Below are 19,206 nucleotides of genomic sequence, written 5' to 3'. Positions count from 1 at the left end.
TTCCTCCAGGCATCGCAAAGCCATAGCTGTGTGGGCACGACTCCCAGACGGCCCCACGGCTGTAAGGAATCCTGGGCACCCTGCTCTGGGTGGCCCCGCTGGAGCAGGCATTGGGCCAGAGGAACCCAGAGGTCTCTGCCAGCTTCAGCCACCCTGTGGTTCTGCGAAGACCACGCTATCTGAATATTTATAAACAGAAAACAAACTGTTCCTCCTTTCTTCCCTGAGAGTAGAAAACCTTTCATTCATTTGTAGCGGTGTTTGTTTGTTTGTTTACATTGGTATGCATGGAGAAAGGGAAAGAGTTTGCAATTTATATGCTGATTCCTTCATTTCTACAAGAACAGTACAAATGGCAACACGCCAACAATTTGTGTTGCAGATCAAGGCTAGGTACACTTCCCAAATTGAAAAACGTCTAACCCTTACAAAAACAGCTTTCTCTCACAGACTAAAAGAGAGAAAATTAAGTAAATGCTAGAGAAAAGGCTATCAAAGTAAAATACGCCAAAGACAAAGAAATCCCTCCCTAGTGGTGCTGCCTGTGCTCACAGTTTCCAAAGCATGGAGTCAGCACAGCCCCGCTGTCTGCAGCCACAGCCAAGAGGACAGGTTAGCACAGGGGGAGTCAAGCAGGCAGCCGGGGTGCTCACTCCACCTTCTGCCCGGGATCTGTTCTCTCAATTACATTTCCATTTGGTCAAAGGTTCCACATCAGAAAGCCATTTTCAGTAATAACGTGCATTCTCCCGTCTCGCTCTCACATGCACATCCAAGGTGCTTTGCCAGGCTAGTAACAGTTATCTGAAGGTATAGGGGCTGCTGCATTTACACTGGGATTTCCACTTAATTCTTACCAACTCACGTAAAACTAGAATCAAACACTGAAGCTCAGTTCAGGAAGAAAGAGCTATAGTGGAAAATATCCCTGCTCTAATGACAAACTGCAAAAACACCTCATCCATCCACTGACACGCAAAAAATTGAAAGTTCATTTCTGGAACTGACCTTGACACTTGGCAGAGGGAAAGGCCTCCGTCATCCAGCAAAGCTCTGTGCAAGCAACCAGGCTGCTGAATTCTCACCATGCCTTTTGCATCAGCGGTGCTGGGTAGAGAAGCTAGCGTTTTACCTTACGGGCACAATGCAAAATACACAAGTGATGTGCTCCCTAAGTAGGAACAGCAGCTCCTTCTGCACCTTTCTCTCTGTTGTCAGAGATACCTCTTTCAGACCAAAACATCTGAGAAGAAAAGCCTGACACGGAAAAGATAACTGGGAGTCAGCACATAAAGACACCCTATTGGCCAGATTCCCATCATCTTATTCCTGCTTGAAGCAAGATCCTATGAAAAGAGAAAGCAAAGACAGGAGAACAAAACTGAACTGCATGTGCTTATTACGAAACAACAACCTGCAGTTTAATGGCAACACCTTTGCAGATTTATTTAGCAGTAGAAAATATTCCCTGCCAGAGAGACTACACAAAGCACACTCTGGGCTTTAATCCCTTTTGGATTAAACCTATCCACAGGAATGTACACAAGCCCCTTACTGGAAAAGATGTTTCTAGGTTCAGGAGAAAAAGAGCAGCTTCTAGACCAATCGGCTAAACTAGTTTGCACAGCATCTTCAGGGCTCTTTTAACACTTAGCTCAGCCATGTGCTTTCTATTGCATATTTAAGAGACTGGGCATCAGGGGAGAGAACGCTTTCCTCTCAGGCACGAGGGGGGTGTTAATCATGGTTACAAGTCAGCTTGGAGTACAACAAATTCCCATGTCCTTGCACATTAGCACTTTCTGCCATAATCTCCAGTTTTAGGACCTGGGTTTTAAGACTGTATTTCAGCCAACAACTCCCTACACATCACTCAAACTTTCTGTCTTGCAAAAGAAGTGCTGTCGAGAGACTTTGAGCAAACATTTCTCTCTCATTAAACATTAGAGAACAACATTGCTATTTTACGGTTATATATACATACACACATGTTAAAAACAAAGCACAGGAGAGATCACATGGGATAATCTCAAATGTGCAATTCTATTTGTAGACCCGTAAGCTAAAAACGGAATGAGAGGGAGATTTTTAAATGCTGGAAAGCAATTTGCATGCGCTACCCTGCATCCATTCCTGTAGCTGCAGCACGCACTTGAAAGCCAAGCATTAGAACTTTCTCTTTAAAAAAAGTTATCTACTTTCTCCTCCTGATTTACTGCAGAACAGTGGCCAGCCAGCTGATAATGGCCAGTGGCTGAGGTCTGTCTGCCATACCTGGCGCAAAGGATGTAAATTGCACCCGCTCTCCTCTGTGCCGCTTGCCAGCTTTCACATAACTCGTCGGGACTTCGTATCTTTGGAATTTCTCCCTCATTACGCTTGGCCAATGTTGGCCAGCAGACCTAAACAGCACTGGGCGGAAGAGCAGGCAAGGAGGCACACGTGCTACCACCGAGAAGCCTCATTTCCTTCGGAAGTTGAGATAAAAATACGGAATGTCACAGAAGAAACAGGAGGAGCCCCCAGGCAGGTGGGGTTGATGAAACTACAATTAAACACAGTCAGGAAAGATTACATTTCAAGGAGATATATCCCTTTTAACATAAACAGCAAATTAATTCTCCCGTCTTTGATCCTAATGCCAAAATGTAAAGCTCACCCCTGAAAGACGGGAGCTGGAGCTGTGCTCCCGCTGCCTATGCTGGCAGTAGGAATCTGCTGCAGAGCCCACTTCTGACTGGTTACTTGCTAAAATTAAAGCACGGTGCTCTGTCACAGCTCTCACTGGGTTTTATTTCAGCCCAGACTGACAAGAGCACACATGTTCTAACAGTGTGTTGACAGAGTTGTCTTGTTTTCCCCGAGCAGACAGTGTGTCTGATTCACCAGCGGTAAATTGAGCTGCGCTGCATATTTGACAGAAAATATTCCAAATGCAGCCCCATGCCTCTTGCTGTTATCTCCACACAGCACAGTTTCCCAATAGAAGCTGACCCTCATCAGACAACTCCAACACACTCTTGGTCACGCAGCCAGGCCACAGCTCCCTCAGCAGGGCCTGCATGCAGCAGTACTCAGCTTTGTGTCAGCACAGGTGTGACCAGGGAGCTTAGATATTGCGGTAGTGAAAGCAGCTGTGTGCTGCCACACAGAGATTTCACCATGGTTGATATTAGGATTCCCTCCCACACATGCCAGCAGTCGTTCCTTTCAAATACACATGGAAATCACACTGCCGTTAGTGGCTTCCTTGTAGGTCTCTGGGTGGCTGCAGGTACCAGGCCTGCAGTTAAACTGCATTTTCAGTGTTGCTTAGATTGATAAAAAATAGCCAAATGCTGGAATGCAAGCACCTGTCCCACTCACTGTAAGGACAGCAGCAGACATCAGCAGCTCTTCCACTCTTTGCTTCAGAATGCTGGGCCAGTTGCACCAACAGACCAAAGGAAAAATTTTTAAGGAGCAAGTCCAGGCTTGTCTGAAGTGCTGGAGACTTGCTGAGAAACCTTCACACACAGATGCACTGCCACCCATCTGCCAGTGGAAGTCAGCTGCAGCCCGTGGCACTATGCTTCAGGTACACAGGCACTCGCTGTCACGCACTGATCAGTAATAACTGACCTTGGCGGCACAGCTCAGCTAAGGGAAGCACCCTGACCACCGCCAGCTGTGCTACAGCAAGGTGCTACCCGGATCTCCTATGGGTAGGCAGGCAGGATTTTACCACTGCCTCCCTAAGAGAGGAGATTCTTCTGCCCTACAGCAAAGTTCCCTTTAGGTGGACATAAACAGAGTCAGGACATCTTTACAATGTAAATTGCATGCAATTTACGGGGCAGCAGCAAAACATTTTCTGCTAGATAGGATGAGGCCTTGCAGATCAGATCGAAAGCAGGAGGAGATGAGAAGACAGAGTCAATACAGCTGACTTTACATCCTCTCAATACAGAGATCCAATGCGAAAGCTACTAAATGAACCACGCTAAGTCCTCACATTCAAAGCTCTTTGGCTGTTAACAGGTAATAGATGCTAGTGAAGCAGCAATGGTGCCCTCAAGGATCTTTATGGCAGAAAGAAAACATCTGTTTCTTCCAGCCTTTAAACCATCAGGTTCCAAAACAAGCATGTTAAAATATATAGAGGGAGATCCACTCGCAAGGACAGCTGGCAACAGGCCATGCATGCAAGCAGTCTTTTGCTCAGGTGGAAATCTTATACTAAGAAACTATGTGCTGGAAAAAGCAAGTAGAGCAACACGTGTGTATGAACATTTCACATCTCTTTTCTTCTCTCCCCTGTTGCAAATTTTCCACCCAACCACACAGTACCACTGTGAAGTTGCTCATTACTGGAGCCGTCATGCTAAGTGCTAGCTCTCTCCATTCAAACCATGTTGTATATGGTTTCCCAAAATGCTTAATAACACCCAGGGCTTCCTGCCCCACTTGAAGAAGCATGTTCAGCCTCCTTCCTACAGCAGCACCAAATCTTACACCTCCCCCCCTCGTCCCAAATATGCTTCTCTAGCCTAACAGTCTCACCAACCACCCCAGCGCTTGGATGAGCGGAGTGAAAGTCTGCCCTCTGTACAACCTGATGCCAGCACTGCATCAGGAAAGTTTATTGGATTATGTCCAAACATACTTTTTGCAGTTGCAAAGTGGCTGCCCCACTGCCTGCAAGACTATCTTAGCTCTTCTCTACCATCTTCCAGACCAGGTTATTAGAGTTCAAGGGACCACACCATTCAGTTTTGTTTTCCTCTGACCTGCAACAGAAAGTGACCAGTTTGTTTTTTTTGTTTTGTTTTGTTTTTGACATCAGCTAAATCTCTAGAGGAGATCAGAGGTTAATCAGCTTCAGGAGGGACTGGACAGTAGGGCTGCACACACTGTAAATGCATTTCCTATTTATTCATTTTCCACAGAACAGTTATTTCATAGCTGTGCCAGGTAACTGTTTATTCAAAGACTGCAAAATTTTGTACCGACCAGTATTAAGCAAGCTCACATCTGAAGGACACACAAGCAGAGTGCCAGCACTCCCCATGGGAATGACCTTTGTTTTTAGGTTCCCCAAACCAGTTCATACAAAGAGCAAAAGCTTTCGGCAGCACTGTTGGCTTCAAGTTTGCTTTGGCTAACCTAAGAACAAGCACAGCCATGGACGATAAGCTAGTGCTATAAGGAAGCTGCTCTAAGCCAGGGAAATCAGTGTGCTCTTATCTCCATACTCAAAAGGCAGCCCACATTCAGCTTCTTCAGACTGGCTTGCCCTAGCTCTATTGCATGCTACCATGAAGACCCATACATTCATAGTCTTTCAGAGTGACGCATCAACTTCTTTTTTTTTCTCCACACTAAAAGATCAAAATCCATAGACTATCTTTTGTTTTGTTTTGTTTTCATTTAAAATAACAAAAGTTAGGGTAAACTTTTGATGCTTATTATTTTTTTATTTTTGTTTTCTCCTCATTTAATCTGCCTGTGTGCACAAGAACACAAAACACTTATCTTCTGTAGTCTTTTCACAGGCCAATTTTGGGGTGCAAAGGATAGATAGTCCGTAATGTCACAGTTTGCAACATCGTATGGACCATCAGAAAAAGGCATACAAGACTCAAAGTGACTTGTCTACCATAACATAAAAACCATTCAGCAGAGCTGGAAAGGCAGCAATGAATAATTCTGAAGTTCATGAGATGAGACATACTTCTGTGCAGGCCTGGAGGTTTTGGTTTGGGGTTTTTCATTGTTCTGTATACCATGTACAGAAAGGGTAAGACAGGCAAGCACTAAAAGCAATGCAGCCTCTTTCATAAATCAGGATACAGTACCCAGTTGTTTACTTAGCATAATCTTACACAGACTAGACTGGACAAGTCATGAAACACTGGGCACAAGAGCTGAGAAATGCTGCTATTAAAAAGGCATGCGGAAAACTTTCCCAGAGGATGCCAAGAGAATGTGTGGGAAGAGGTAGGAGGAAGAAGCAGCAGCGTCAGGGTTATAACAAACAGTGAAAAAGTGATTTGTGCTTTTTCCTCAAAATTAGCTACTGAAGATTTCAAACAGAAAAGCATCTCTGGAAGTGGAACACAGGACCGACACTGGAAACAACGGTGCAGCTGCAAGTAAGGCCTCCAAGAGTAGAGCTGCATGTTTAGGATAGAATGCTAACAAGCTCAGATGCACACAAATTTGCCAAGTAAGCTTTGCTAAGGTTTTAAATGGTTTGAGGTTTTAGGGTGTTTTGGCTTTTTGTTTTTTTTTAAAAAAAACTTCACAATAGAAAAGGATTCTTCTAACTAACCAGTGAATGCTGCCAAATCTCACAGCATACTTGTGTTGCATCTGATAACATCAGTCACGCTCACTTGGTGTGCTACAGAGCTGAACGACCTTATGGAGCAAGCAGCCTGTGGAAACCCAGCAGCATGGGAGGGAGTAATTTTGGGAAGGGGTCAACACTTACTCAACATGGACTTTTCCAAAACAATGCCCCATAAGGAACGGTCACTTACATAAAAAAGCTTCAAGACAGACTGCAAGAATCTCTCAAACAAAGCCTCCCCACCAACATGCGTGCAAGCCTGAGATTCAGCCTACATACATACAGTTTAGAAAGCAATTTTTCAAGTGTGGATATGCTGATAGCTCACCCAACAGACGGAACAGCTTTCAATTGCTGAAGACTGGTATTTTGTTGTTACTTGCTCTATGTTCAGTGACATTTTTTCACCCTTACATGTGCTCCAAATTCATCCTCAGACAGCACAAGTATGATCTACATGCATGCCATACTATTAGAAGGCTTTCAGACCTTTAGATCTTTCAGTGCTTGCATGAGTGCTGTAGATCTGTGGATTTATACAGACCTACACGATTTTACAGAGCTTTTCTTAATTTGTTTAGAGAAGAGAAAAGTGGAAGAGACAGCAAAGCTGCACGTCGACATCCCCCACCATTTCAGGCAGCAGTACTGACGAGTCATAATATATTCAAAGATCAAGCTGATATCTTCAGCCCACCTCCTCTTTTCTCATCCTTACCACCATTCTTCTCAAAATTAAAATCTGAATAGAAAACCACAAGAAAAGCTGGGAAGGATGAAGAGCATTACCAAAACACCATGTACAGTTTGAGCTATAATGTTTCTTCCAGCATTGCTAGTTGGAGGTTACACAACCTCATTTTCTTTGTGCCAACCAAAACTTTCTAAGGGAAGTCTTCACTTTGACTTGGACATTCCTTCTGTTCAGGTCATCAAAGCTTTACAGAGCTGATGTAACCTTGGTGATCCTGAGCAATGCAGGAACTGCAGAATTGGGCCTTGAAAACTGAAAATCTGAGGCGTGCCTACAGAGCTTGCCAACACATTAGGCTTTCTAATTTTTTAAGTGTTTGGCAAAGCAAGCACTGGATCAGAGGTACCTGAGAAGAAAGAAAGTCTTGTGTGTGTTCTCAGCATCAGTTAAACAAAACAATCAGATATCATCCACAGCAACATTTAAGCACAAAATACTGCCAGCAATACATGTGCAGAGGCACGAATCACCTAGAGCCACAGTAGCTGCTCATCAAAAAAAAATTCCAATTTCAGTTTTTTAGGAGAGTTTCTATTCCAGCCTCTTTCCCCACATACACACAGTTAGTTACCATTACTTCACAAGAGCAGTTCGTGCAAACAAAGCTATGAAAGCAAGTGGAGAAGATCCTTATGTTCTCTGCTCTTAAATGTCTGCATAAGTTGCAGTCAGCTAGAATGATGAAGAAGCTGCTTTAAACATGATCTGCCAGTAAAGGAGATGCTCAGGAAACCCTTCCTTGAGGAAACCAAGCAGTACCTGGATGGCAAGGCCATCTTCAGCAACACCACCAATCTGAGCTCTTTCCTCCCCTTCTCGTCCATGACCATCAGTGGCTCTTTCCCAATCTCATGCCACATTCATCGTAGTGAAGACTACGTGCTAAACTACAGCAGCAAAACTCATCCAGGTTATAAATAACCATCAGGAAGAGAAAAGTGAGTGAATTTTTAGTGGAATTGTGGCCTGGTCGCTGATCCAGGTCACCACCTGGCCTTTAGGCCTTGGTGCCAGCACAAATACGGAGATGCAGACAGGGAGCCAAGTGCTGATGGCAGCAGGAGCAGACAGGAATATCCTATGGGAATATCATCCATGCCTGGTGTTAAAAAGTAGAGTTGACTTAGCACGACTTGGAAGAATTTACACCACATTTTTGGCCTCCACAGGCTCATTACTTTGAAGTAAAAACACATGAGCTCCACTTGTAGGAGTAACGACACTTCTACACTGCGTGGGGCTAACATCTCCCAATCCTCCCTCTGACTGCCATGCATCCCTAAAAAAGAATGAGCTTATGAGGTAGAAGATAGTGCCAATATACAACTTTCAAAACCAGCCAAATATTGCAGAAAGTTTCAAAACATAAGCCATCTCCTGCAACATGAGCTCAGCCACTCTATACACAGCATTTTTCAATTGCTTGCCTTTTGCTGTGCAACCTCTCCATTACAACTGTTAGTGATTAATATACGCTATTAAAAACAGAGGGAGTGTGCAATACAGCCAGAGTTACTGTTATGGAAGAAACCTTCGCTGCTACAGTCCAGCAAGCTGCCCTACTTCACAGTGCTGCACAAATGGAATCATTTGCTGAGCAAAGAGCATTCGCTTTATGTCAACGCACCTTCATCCTTCTCTGTTTTGTCTACACGTTAACTGCAGAAAAATAGCGCTGCCTCTCGAGAAGGCAGCCTTTGAAAATTTCCAGTTGAACATCAATTTTTATCAGGCCATCTTACAAAGCAAGAATGTCTAGCTCTTGGCAGACACAACAGCCTCAATTAGAGATCAGCAGTCACACTGCTCATCGATCACAGGGAGATCGAGAGATAGGACTGAAGTACTATCAGTTGACCCATCCTTGCCTTCTTGTTTTCCTCTCTATCCAGCCTGGTCACCCATCACACCTCAGCCACTTGCCAGGCAGCTTCTGTCCAAGTCCATTTTGACCTGCTGGGGCCCATGCACAAACTATCAAAATAGAAAATATTTTGCAGCTATACCCTTGTAAGAGTTTTTTGCTTAATACAACCAGCTTGCCAAAGACCCCTGCTCTATGCAATGTATGCACATTAACTTAATTTTTTCCCTAATGCCTATGTAAGACTGAGGAGTTTAGAAAATTTAGATGCTTGATTTCAGGATGAGCTTCAAAAAGTGCAGTATCAGTCAGGCATTGTGGAAATTGCACAAAAGGAGCAAATTTAAATCTCAAGCCATCGCTGAGGATGTAACTTGGTAAAACGCAACTGGAATCAACAGGGAAAACTCTTGCTTTTTCTGGTCTGTTTTGAAGTCTTAATTTAAACTGATTGCTTTTTGAACAGTATAAGCTACATGACAGCTATGGATTCAAGCATGGATGTATATTTTTTATTTCTGTGGCTGGGTTAATTTCCCGTCTTTCTCATCTAAAGCTCCACAGTAAATCCCCTTGGGTCAGTTACAACTACTACTTTACACTGCTGAATTCTGCCAGCAATCTGCTCATCGTTCCTGCAGATGTTTCTGCTTTCAGGCTTCTGGGAACTTTATTGGACCCATTTCCTCTGAATAAATGTACGCCCTTTTTAGGCTGCAAATGTACCAGGGAAACTACTGTCAAGCAGCCTCCTCACCTTCTTTTTTGGTACAGCAGACGCAAGATGCTACATTTAAAAGAAAAAAAGTGGGAAGTGGGGAATGTGCCTTTCCTCCCCTCTTCTGAGAAGTTTCAGATAAGGGAGTGCTACACGTGCTCCTGGGAGCAGCCACGGCAATTTGTGAAAGGCCGGAGGCCCCTACACACGAGCACACAGAAATCTCGTAATGGGCAGACAGACTCAAGAGGTCAGGCCCTGCAAACAGAAAGCAAACGTTCACTTGCAAGGACCATTCCCTTCCACATAAACCTGAGCTAAACCGCATGCCATCTCTTGCTGTTGAATTTTACTCACATTACTACCCAAGCAGAATGTTTCTCTACTCACCTCAGTAACGTCCATGACTTTGATGGCTGCCAACTGGCCGGTTTTGACATGTCGACCCTGAAAAGAGAGAGAAGCATCAGCACCAGCATTTCACCAATCCCTTGAGCACACACAGAGCAAAGCATTTGGAGAGCTCCAGCTGCTCCAGACTCTTCTCTTCTGCTATTTCATGTGAAAAGCAACAAATACGCTAGATAGCTAAAGAAGAGAGATTCCTTTTTAAATGTTCTTACAGAAATCTTAGGACCCATTCTTTATCTCCACATTAAGAGGATGATCATTAAGATTAAGCACAGACATTGCATTCGCTTTTCTTTCTATCTCAGCAAAGCTCATAGTAAGTATGGATCATTTATTAATGCATTATAATGTTAAACTCCATATACCACATATTTTATTTGTAAGCATTCGTGCCTAATTAGAATAGCCTGGGTTGTATTCTACTGGGTAAATGCAAACAAGCTGGGCGAGTTAAAAAAGTACATTTGTCTCTGCTTTGGTCTTCACTGTTAAGTAAAGGTAAAAACAAAAAATGGTGGAGTTTCTTCAAGTGATCTGTCAGACCTGCAGAGCTCTCTTCGTTTGTCTCTTGATGATGAAGAGGATGTCTCCCTTCAGCTACACCACCATAAGGGTATGGTTAGTACCCTTACTGTACTGCTTGAGCTGAATTAATGGATCCCAGCTACTGCAGGGGGGAGCTCTTTCCCCTGCCTCCCTCCCTCCTCCTGTCACATATTTCTCCCATGAGCATCGAGCTCATTCTGGCACTCATCAGATCATATGATAAGCTGATTTAGATCACTAAAATGGCAGAAAGTTAACACAGAAAAAGCAAACTGCGGGGCAGGGAGGAGGAGGGATGCAGATCAGGAAATTAAACGGGCTTGCTCTGCTGGCACAGGGCAGACCACGCGGAGGGGAGACAGGAGCACAACAGTCCCTTTCCAGCTCTGCTGAGCTGCGACTCAGCACAGCTGACTTGTGACAAAAAATATTTTTCTCTGGTACGTTTTTGCAGAGACTGGAGCCATACCAATTAACTATTCCCTTTTTTTCTTCTAGCAAGCATTTAGCAATGGTTCCAGCTCTTCACATAACACTGAGTCTGTTCAAGGATGTCCAGCTCAACAATCCAGCAGTGCTTTACATATTCAAGACTGGCACCTCAGAAGGACAGCACAGCAAACCACCAGTCCCTTTGGAGAAATCTCAGCCCCTTCATACTTTGCCATGCCCTCTTCAGAGGTAATGTCCAGCTACTTCTGTTGCATGACAACTCAGATGAAATGCTGCAGAATTCACAGCCTCCAGCTTCTTTTACAACTTGCATTGTGCTGCACTCTCCCCTCATTAACCAATTCACGTGTTTTCTATAAATAAATTACTGTACTCGAGATTCTGCCTGCTCTGTAAAGTCTCGTTATTACATGCATTTCTTTGTACAGTTTGGTCTCAAAGCTAGGTTGGATTTTGAAACAAAATTAGGGTTATAACATATGTGCAATGGCCAAGACTGACCTCACTTTGACCCCGCTACTTCTTGAGGCTTTCAGCAAGCCTTGGGGATCTCCAACTCCAACATCCCACCCTGGACCTCTGCCTAATGACAAAAGCTGTGGTGGTCTTGTTGAGATTTACCATGCTGCCAAGGAATGAGGGGAAAATGCCTTACAATGAGCTGGAAAGATGCCTCCTCTCTCAGCTCTGCCCTTGTTCTCCGCTACTCTGTGCAGAGAAATAAAAGGGCCAAGGATACAGGCAAGCACAGTTTGAGATACAAAAAGAACATGTTAAAGTTAAGAGAGGAACAAGGACATCTCTGAGAAGGACTAAGGAAAAGGAAACTTTAAAAGAAAACAGTGAAACATGGTTTGCCAGACTGCAAAAGTGGCATACAAGAAGGAAGGAGCATGAAATCCCCAGGGTGCCGTTTATTTTATGAGGAAAAAAAAAGTTTGCTTTATTTGTCATTTTAAACCTATGAATTACTGCTGGGCTTACTATTTCCAGACAGGAGCCTGAAACCTCCCAAGGCTCAGCTTCCCAGCTTTCTCCAGACAACATTCCTCCCTGCAAGGCTGCTCAACTCTGATGGGCCATGCCCCAACCTCACCGTCCCTCTCCCAGCCTCCTAGCATCCCACCAGTGCCTCCACTCCTTGAGAGTGAACCCAGAGCGTGGCCATCACTTGTGCTTCACTTCACTGCCTCTGCAGCAGGGAGGGGAAAAGCCTCCCCACGGCCTCCTGAGGGACTGGAAAACAGGGGAATTGCAGACTGTGGGAAACGTGGGCTTCTCAGTATCCCAGGCCAAATTTAAAGCCTGGTCATTTCAGAGCATCGTTAAAAATTACTCCGTATATCCTTTTCACAACGTATGGAGCGTTCATACTCTAAGCATCCACAACATAAATTTGGGGGAGGGGGGAGGAGAGCATAACAAATTGATTTATAAGTGAGAAGACATTTTCAAGTCAGATTCTTTTTATTAAAAACATTTTTAGAGAGAGAGGAAAAAAAAACATCACAGGCACAGCATATAAGCAGGAGAAGAGCTTTTGTTTGTTTGTTTATCCGCTCAACAGCTCTGCTCAAGAACAGACTCGTCAAACTATTAGCATGCTGGTACAATTATGCTTGCAAGATAAAATGGCTAAGTAAGCCTGGTTTGGAAGCCGGTATTCTGACATTCATAGCTGGCTTTCACTTTGGAAAACTCTGTCTACATTAATAACAAAAAACAATAAATAAATTGTTAATTGGCTGAGTGCGCCAAAGAGGAGACACCCTCAGGACTCCATCTCCAGGGGTTGGTTAGAACTTACTCAATGCCACCTCCCCAAGCCCTCACAGAGGTGGCAAGCACCAGGGCCCAGCCGTGCATCATCTCAGTGATGCAGCCAGCCCATCTGCCAGCAGGACACCATTTTGTGCTGTGCGGCCCTGGCCCTGGAGCAACCTGGATCTACATACCCCTCCATGGGGACGATGGCAAATGTGGTTGGCAACCCTGCCTCATGACAGAGGCGACTGATCTTTGAGATCTCTTCCAATCCAAGCCATTCTGTGTTGGCACTGCCAGCTGAGCTGGCCACCACCCTCACGGCCAAGAGCATACTGATGCGTCCCCTTCATTCAGGCCATCTTAGGAAGTTTAGTAGCCAGAATTCCCAAACTCCTTGCTGTTTTCTTTTTTGTTTCGTTTTTAAAACACATTCTCCCCTCAGTCCCTTCCCTCTTTCCTTCCATCTATTCATAATAAAGCACTTGCTTATCCTCCTGAGGAAGGAATGTAAGGATATTTTTACAACAACTACTGCTCCCTTCTATTTATAAATGATCTGTTGGGCAAACATAGAGCTAGGATGAGCAAGTCAATGGAGCTGAGTTTACTGACCCCAAACCTTGTCCTGTGTCTTCTCATGGGGGTGACAGGATTTTCATTACGTACGGGAGATTTGGAAACAGAGCTCTTCTCATCAGCAGCGCAACATTTAACTGGATGTTAGACTGGATCCATGCATGTTCCCAGCCACATTTGATAGCAATGTGCTGTTTATTTCTCGTCTCAGTGGGCTTTCTGCATGTTGAAAAGCAGAGGGGACAAGGGGAATCCTTGGTCGACTGCCAGGATCTGCAGAACATTATGAATTCCAAGCCTACCCACGCTCTCCACAGTTAATACACCTACTTCTTGCCTCCACACATTATTACTGTATTGTTTGGGAAAGGTTCAAAGGGAAGTAGTGTAATGTACTGTTATGGGTGGTTTTTTTTTCCTCTCAGATGTCTTAATGTTATCAAAGAACTATGCAAATGAAATGCAAAGGAAACGCTATCTGTTCATTTACTGGCTCTCCCCTCTAGTTAACCAAGACACATACTCCACAGTAATGCAATTCTCCTATTAACACAACCTCTTGCCTGAGTATTAATGTGCCTTTTGGGGGACTGTTCCTGGAAATCTGCTCCCCAGCTGAATGGCATGAAAGAAGAATATGGAGCAACATCACAAATTCAGGAAGGAAAACAGCACGTGGAACTCATAACTAGCAAACTTGGATTATCCTGTGCACTACACAGTCTTTGGAAAACCTTCCTAGCCTCTCATTATTCTGTGCTGACAATTAAGAAGAGATGAGCAAGCAAGATGAAAAAAACCCTACTAATTCACATTTCAGTTGCTATGATGCATGCATAAGCAGCAGGCCAGATTTAAACATGTTAGCAAGTAAAAACGTACTGCTCCACCACCTCTCAGTACAATGCCCCCATGCCAAAATTAACTTTTCAATTTGTTTCTCACTTGGTTGACTCTAAGCTCCTACCAGCCTGAGGCAATAGGCCATGGAGCAATGCTCTGCTATTAGGTTGCACACCCTGGTGCAGTAAATGATACCGTGTTGTTCCAACACATGTTTACAACCAGCTCTTTTTGTCACTCGCCAGCACAGGCAGTTTCACAGCAACCAACTCAGTGCTGTGAACACCCAGGCTCTATGAGGCATTTCTTCCCACTCCCAAAAAACGACCAGATCTACCCTGTGAAAAGCAGTGAGAGCAGGGCTTGCAGAGAACATAGAGTATGCATTTTAATAGGGAAAAAGATAGAACAGAACACAGCAAAAAGAAAAAGAAAACTCCTCGGTTAAGAAATAAATAAATAAAAATAAAACATTATTAAGCAAGAAGCCTACCTCATTGCTTTTGTAGCCAAACTAATGCTGTTCTGATAAAGCCTTTTGCAACCTAAATAATTACAGGCTCCAGCTATGGAGATAAATCTGTGAAAAAGAGATAAAGTTTGTCTGGCATAGAAGCTCCTTCTACAATGAAAATCAGCAAACAACCTCAGTACAAAGGCCTGGCACATCACTGCAGAAATGCAGAAGAGTTAAGAAAAGGCCAAAATCAATGTTCCTTTTTCCTGTTAAGATGACTACTAAGCCCAAACCAACCAGAAGCTATTAAAGACTCCTACTGTTCAAGTCAAAAGACGGGACAAGGTTCCGTGTTTTCCCTCTGTCTAGCACTTGACATCAAATGCCTGGAAAGCAAAATAGAAAACACCACCCCCTCTATCCCTCTTTAGATATCCACAGGCTCCCTAGCAGTCTGTTGAAGAAATAATAATGACAATTTACTCATGCATAGTTCTGCATTCTGTAAAGTATGAAAGACACAGTTACTATCAGTTCTGTACTTCCAGGAATAGAGGAAAAAAGTGCAACACTATGAAGAAGGGGAGAAAAAAAAAAAAAAAAAAAGAGAGAGCCCAATGCACTTTTTACTTCAATTACTACTTTTGTGGTAGCTTTCCCACCCCCAAAGATGCTGGATGTACATTACCACAGGCACTTCCTTCTCCCAACAGCTCATTGCCTAAATAGGCAAAAAGGAAAGAAAGGAAGAGAACGGATGGTGGGAAACGCATGGCAGAGAGCCATCCTCTGACTTTCCCAGGATCACAGCAGGTCAGTGGCAGAGCTCAGTCACAATGCATCCCAGGACCCTGCCCAAAGGGCCACCTCGAAACACTCTCTCATGTGCCCAAGGCTGACACTTATGCCCACTTTGGTTCTTGGCCACTCACACACCTACTAACTGACTGGGCAATAGGTGAATAAACACTTGAGTTAGCCCACTTGAGGCCCCAGCCTGGAAAACACCCTCTTGAAGAGCAGTCTTGCATTCCCTCCTCCCAGCCACCACAAGGTTATGCCTGGATTCAGCAACCTTCACCAAACACACCGTCACCCCTTTTCTCTCTCTCACGAGGGAGTCCCTTCCCCCCATCCTCTCTGAAAAAAGAACTGCCATCTGTTTTTCTGCTTCTAACCTTATTATTCCTTACTTTCAAATGTAGCTCAGTAACTTAGTTGGGTCAATATCAAAACACACCAACAAAACAAAGAAAGAAAGAAAGAAAACTGAAACTCTCTAAAACAAAGAGAAGAATAAAAATACGGAGCAGAGGAATACCTCCCGCACAGACACAGTTGGCTCAGAGCACCTCTGGCTTCCTCTGGAAACATCAGCTAAAAGCTGCTGCTTCCAGCTCTCACTCAAAACAGTTCTTCACCTCACTTTAAGGCTTTAGCATTCACTAAATCACCCCTTCGAACTCTGATTTGTCTTTCCTGACCTCCCTGCAACAGCCTCTTCCACGCCGAACAACTTATTTCTAGTAAGCACAGCTGAAAACAAGCCTGTAAGCAGGAACATGAAGAGAACAACTGAGATCAAAACACATGCATGTAGATACAGATGAGGGCTACAGATGCAAGTGCACTTTCATTTTGCACCCAGCCAACCTATTTCACCACCAAACACCCCACAGCTGGGCTGGAGCTGGTCACACTGTTAGGATGACCGCAGGTCCAGGTGCCACCCCACAGGAATGCTGCCCATAGCAAGCAGCCCACCACAAGATGCTTCTGTCCCAAGGGACAGGGTCCCCATGTGGGCAAGGGAGCTTCAGAACAAGGCAGACACCTTCACAGCTGAGAGACGGGGCAGACAGAAGGCAGAGCCGCCCAGTCGCTTCTCCAGGGAGACGGTAGAATAAGCCTGAACGAGAAGAGCCCGAGGCCTCTTCTCTTTGTTTGTTTTTAAAATGAATTCATATTGACATTTAACTCGCCGCTGCTGGACGGGCAAATCTGAGCTTTCTGACCCAAGGGAGCAATTTACACCTTGTGACTGAGGCCCTGTGCTGAGCTTGACAGGCCTGGGCCTGATTCTCCCAGCGCACCACGATGGAGAAGCTGCACAGGGAGCCCCTCGGGCGGTGCTGCAGGAGGTGACAGCCTCCCAGACAGTGCTCCCAAGCAGCACCAATGCAGGTATGCAAACATTTACTTGTCTTTTTCAAGGCTTACTATTTGGTCCCACCTATGATTAGGTACAAGAGAAACGGCCCCAAGAATCTCCTTCTCTTTGGCTCTTTCGAGGGATATCAGGAGGTACAAAACCTCATGATGAAGGCAAAAAGAAAATAAAAAAGAAGAGGTGAGAAGGGGAAAGGGAGAAAGATTGGCTCTACCTGTTGATTTCTACTTTTACTATGGCTTTGCTAATGCTTGTTCAGCCTGCTCAACAAGGAGGAGCCCACCATACCACTGTATCCAGTATCTCCACCAAGAGGCCTCTGCCCCCCTGCGCGTAAGAAGTTACAAACACTCTTTACGGATTGGATTTGAACCTATAATTTTCCAGTTTAACATTAAAGAGGGGCAAGGGAAAGGAGAACTATTTTCATTTATACCACCCAGCGGAACAGTACGGCCAAACAGAGCAGGCAAGTTAAGACTCCTTAGCGAGGTCTATTTCAACACAGCTGAAATAAAAAAGAAACGCATCCACGACCTTTAAAAAATTCCAGAACATTAGCATTAAAGGGGAAAAGTTAATGAAGTCTTAAATATATAAAATACATATGTACAATGAAATTCCAATCCAAGTGTCAATACTCCACCACTGCCACAAGGCACAATAAAGAAGGGCTGGAAACTATGTTAGGACTTCCTGCGTTTTATACTGGAGGCAGACTTTAGCTGGTATCTCCTTCGTTTTCAGCCAGTCGTTACAAACCTGATCAGTGCCACTTCCTGTTAGTCACATCTCCTAGCCTTAATGGAGCAGGGAGACATAATTCACCAGGCAGCAAATGCTGGAGCTGAAATGCAGTTTCCAAGGCACAAGATAGCTGGGGAAGCACAAAAGGAGGCTTTCTTGTAGAACACCACACCAGCCAGAGTAGAAGCCACACAGACTCAAGACTGTGCTTTATACTGTGACCCTCATGTACGAGCAAATTAAGAAATATTTTCCCTACTTGTTTGCAAGATGCAAAACATGCATTTAGCCTAAAGCCATATGTATTTTAATTAAACGAGGACTTACACTGTAAGGCTTTTTCCAGAATTATTCTTTTTTATTAATTTTCTGATACCCTGCCAAGTACATCTGTGATTCTAAAGCAAAAAAACACCTTGTCCTTGAGAAACTGGCAGGTAGCCAGAGCGATCTGTAAACAGCTTTCTGTCCCATGAACTATTTTCTAATACTCACACAGTATTCTCAGGCCTCAAACTATTTCTGCTTTGTCAGCACTCAAGCCTGACTCAGAAACTCCAGCCTATACTAACAATCCTTTCTTTACCAGACTTGGAAACAATAAAACCTCAACCTCAGAAAGACTCTGATCCTATTATTTATTTATCCAGTGAAGGAGGGAGAGTGGAGGGAACGATCAACAGGAACACAATTTCCTCTTGGTTGCTACCTGAGTAGTATTTAAGTTGCATTCCCAAAGCCTGTGGCCACTGTGTTTATTATTTGAAAGGGCCACTCAACAGAAAAGCCATTATGCAACATATTCAGCTTACAGGTTAATCCACGGATGAGAACAGTATTCATTAAGTAAATGGAGCCTGCACATTCTCCAATTATTACTTTTTACCAAGTGCTCAAGAACACACCAAGTGCCTTGCAAAAAACTAGTCAAAACATGTTCAATGCTCTGAAATAACACTGCATGGGCCTTAGCAGACCAAGCTGTGGCAAACAAAAAGGAAAAGAAATTCCTCAGGAGGGCATGTAAACAAGGCACAAGGTGCTACTTCCTCCATAACTGATCCCCGACCACCCCTCACAGTGCACTATGCACTTGTGGTACAAATATCATGCAGATTAAGCAAAAGTTTTGCCCAGTGCAAATGGATTTGTGAGATTTTAGCCACAAACGGCAGTCACCTTCTGTAACTGCAGATAGCACACAAGTTGCAGATTTTCTTAGCCTAATAACAATTGCACTTGGGAAAAACAAAATCTTTTCTCATGACACTGCACAAAAGTGGTATTCATCTCATGACCCAAAACCATCTGTTCCTGCAGACCACAAGTTGCTAATCTGGAGCAGAACTGTCATTAGACATAATACAAAAATTGTTATTCAGAAAGGCCAAAATTTTGGTTGCAAACCATTTTGCAAACTGGAACAAATAAGACAACACAGTATTGCTCCAGACTACAAAAAAGCTGTGAGTACCAAAATTGAACCGTGGAGGCCAATCAACACGTTTTGTAGTCAGCTGTGATCAATGACAGTTGAGCAGCCCATCCTGGCGTTACCATTTGTGA

General features: G+C 44.1%; 1 protein-coding gene across 8 annotated transcripts in view; it reads right to left on the bottom strand.

Moving 5' to 3' along the window:
- The window catches only part of MAP4K4 (mitogen-activated protein kinase kinase kinase kinase 4), a 149,103-nt gene that overhangs the window by 74,340 nt on the left and 55,557 nt on the right, over positions 1-19,206 (bottom strand). For all 8 annotated transcript variants that reach the window (XM_052664863.1, XM_052664864.1, XM_052664868.1 and 5 more), the window contains exon 3: positions 10,061-10,117. In XM_052664863.1, coding sequence (XP_052520823.1) covers positions 10,061-10,117 — 57 coding nt within the window. The remainder of the gene's footprint in view (positions 1-10,060; positions 10,118-19,206) is intronic.

Source organism: Tympanuchus pallidicinctus, unplaced genomic scaffold (assembly GCF_026119805.1).
Source record: "Tympanuchus pallidicinctus isolate F22 unplaced genomic scaffold, pur_lepc_1.0 scaffold6, whole genome shotgun sequence".
NCBI classification, from domain to species: domain Eukaryota; kingdom Metazoa; phylum Chordata; class Aves; order Galliformes; family Phasianidae; genus Tympanuchus; species Tympanuchus pallidicinctus.
The sequence above is the reverse complement of the archived record's forward strand: the minus strand, read 5'-3'. Positions and strand labels throughout refer to the sequence as shown.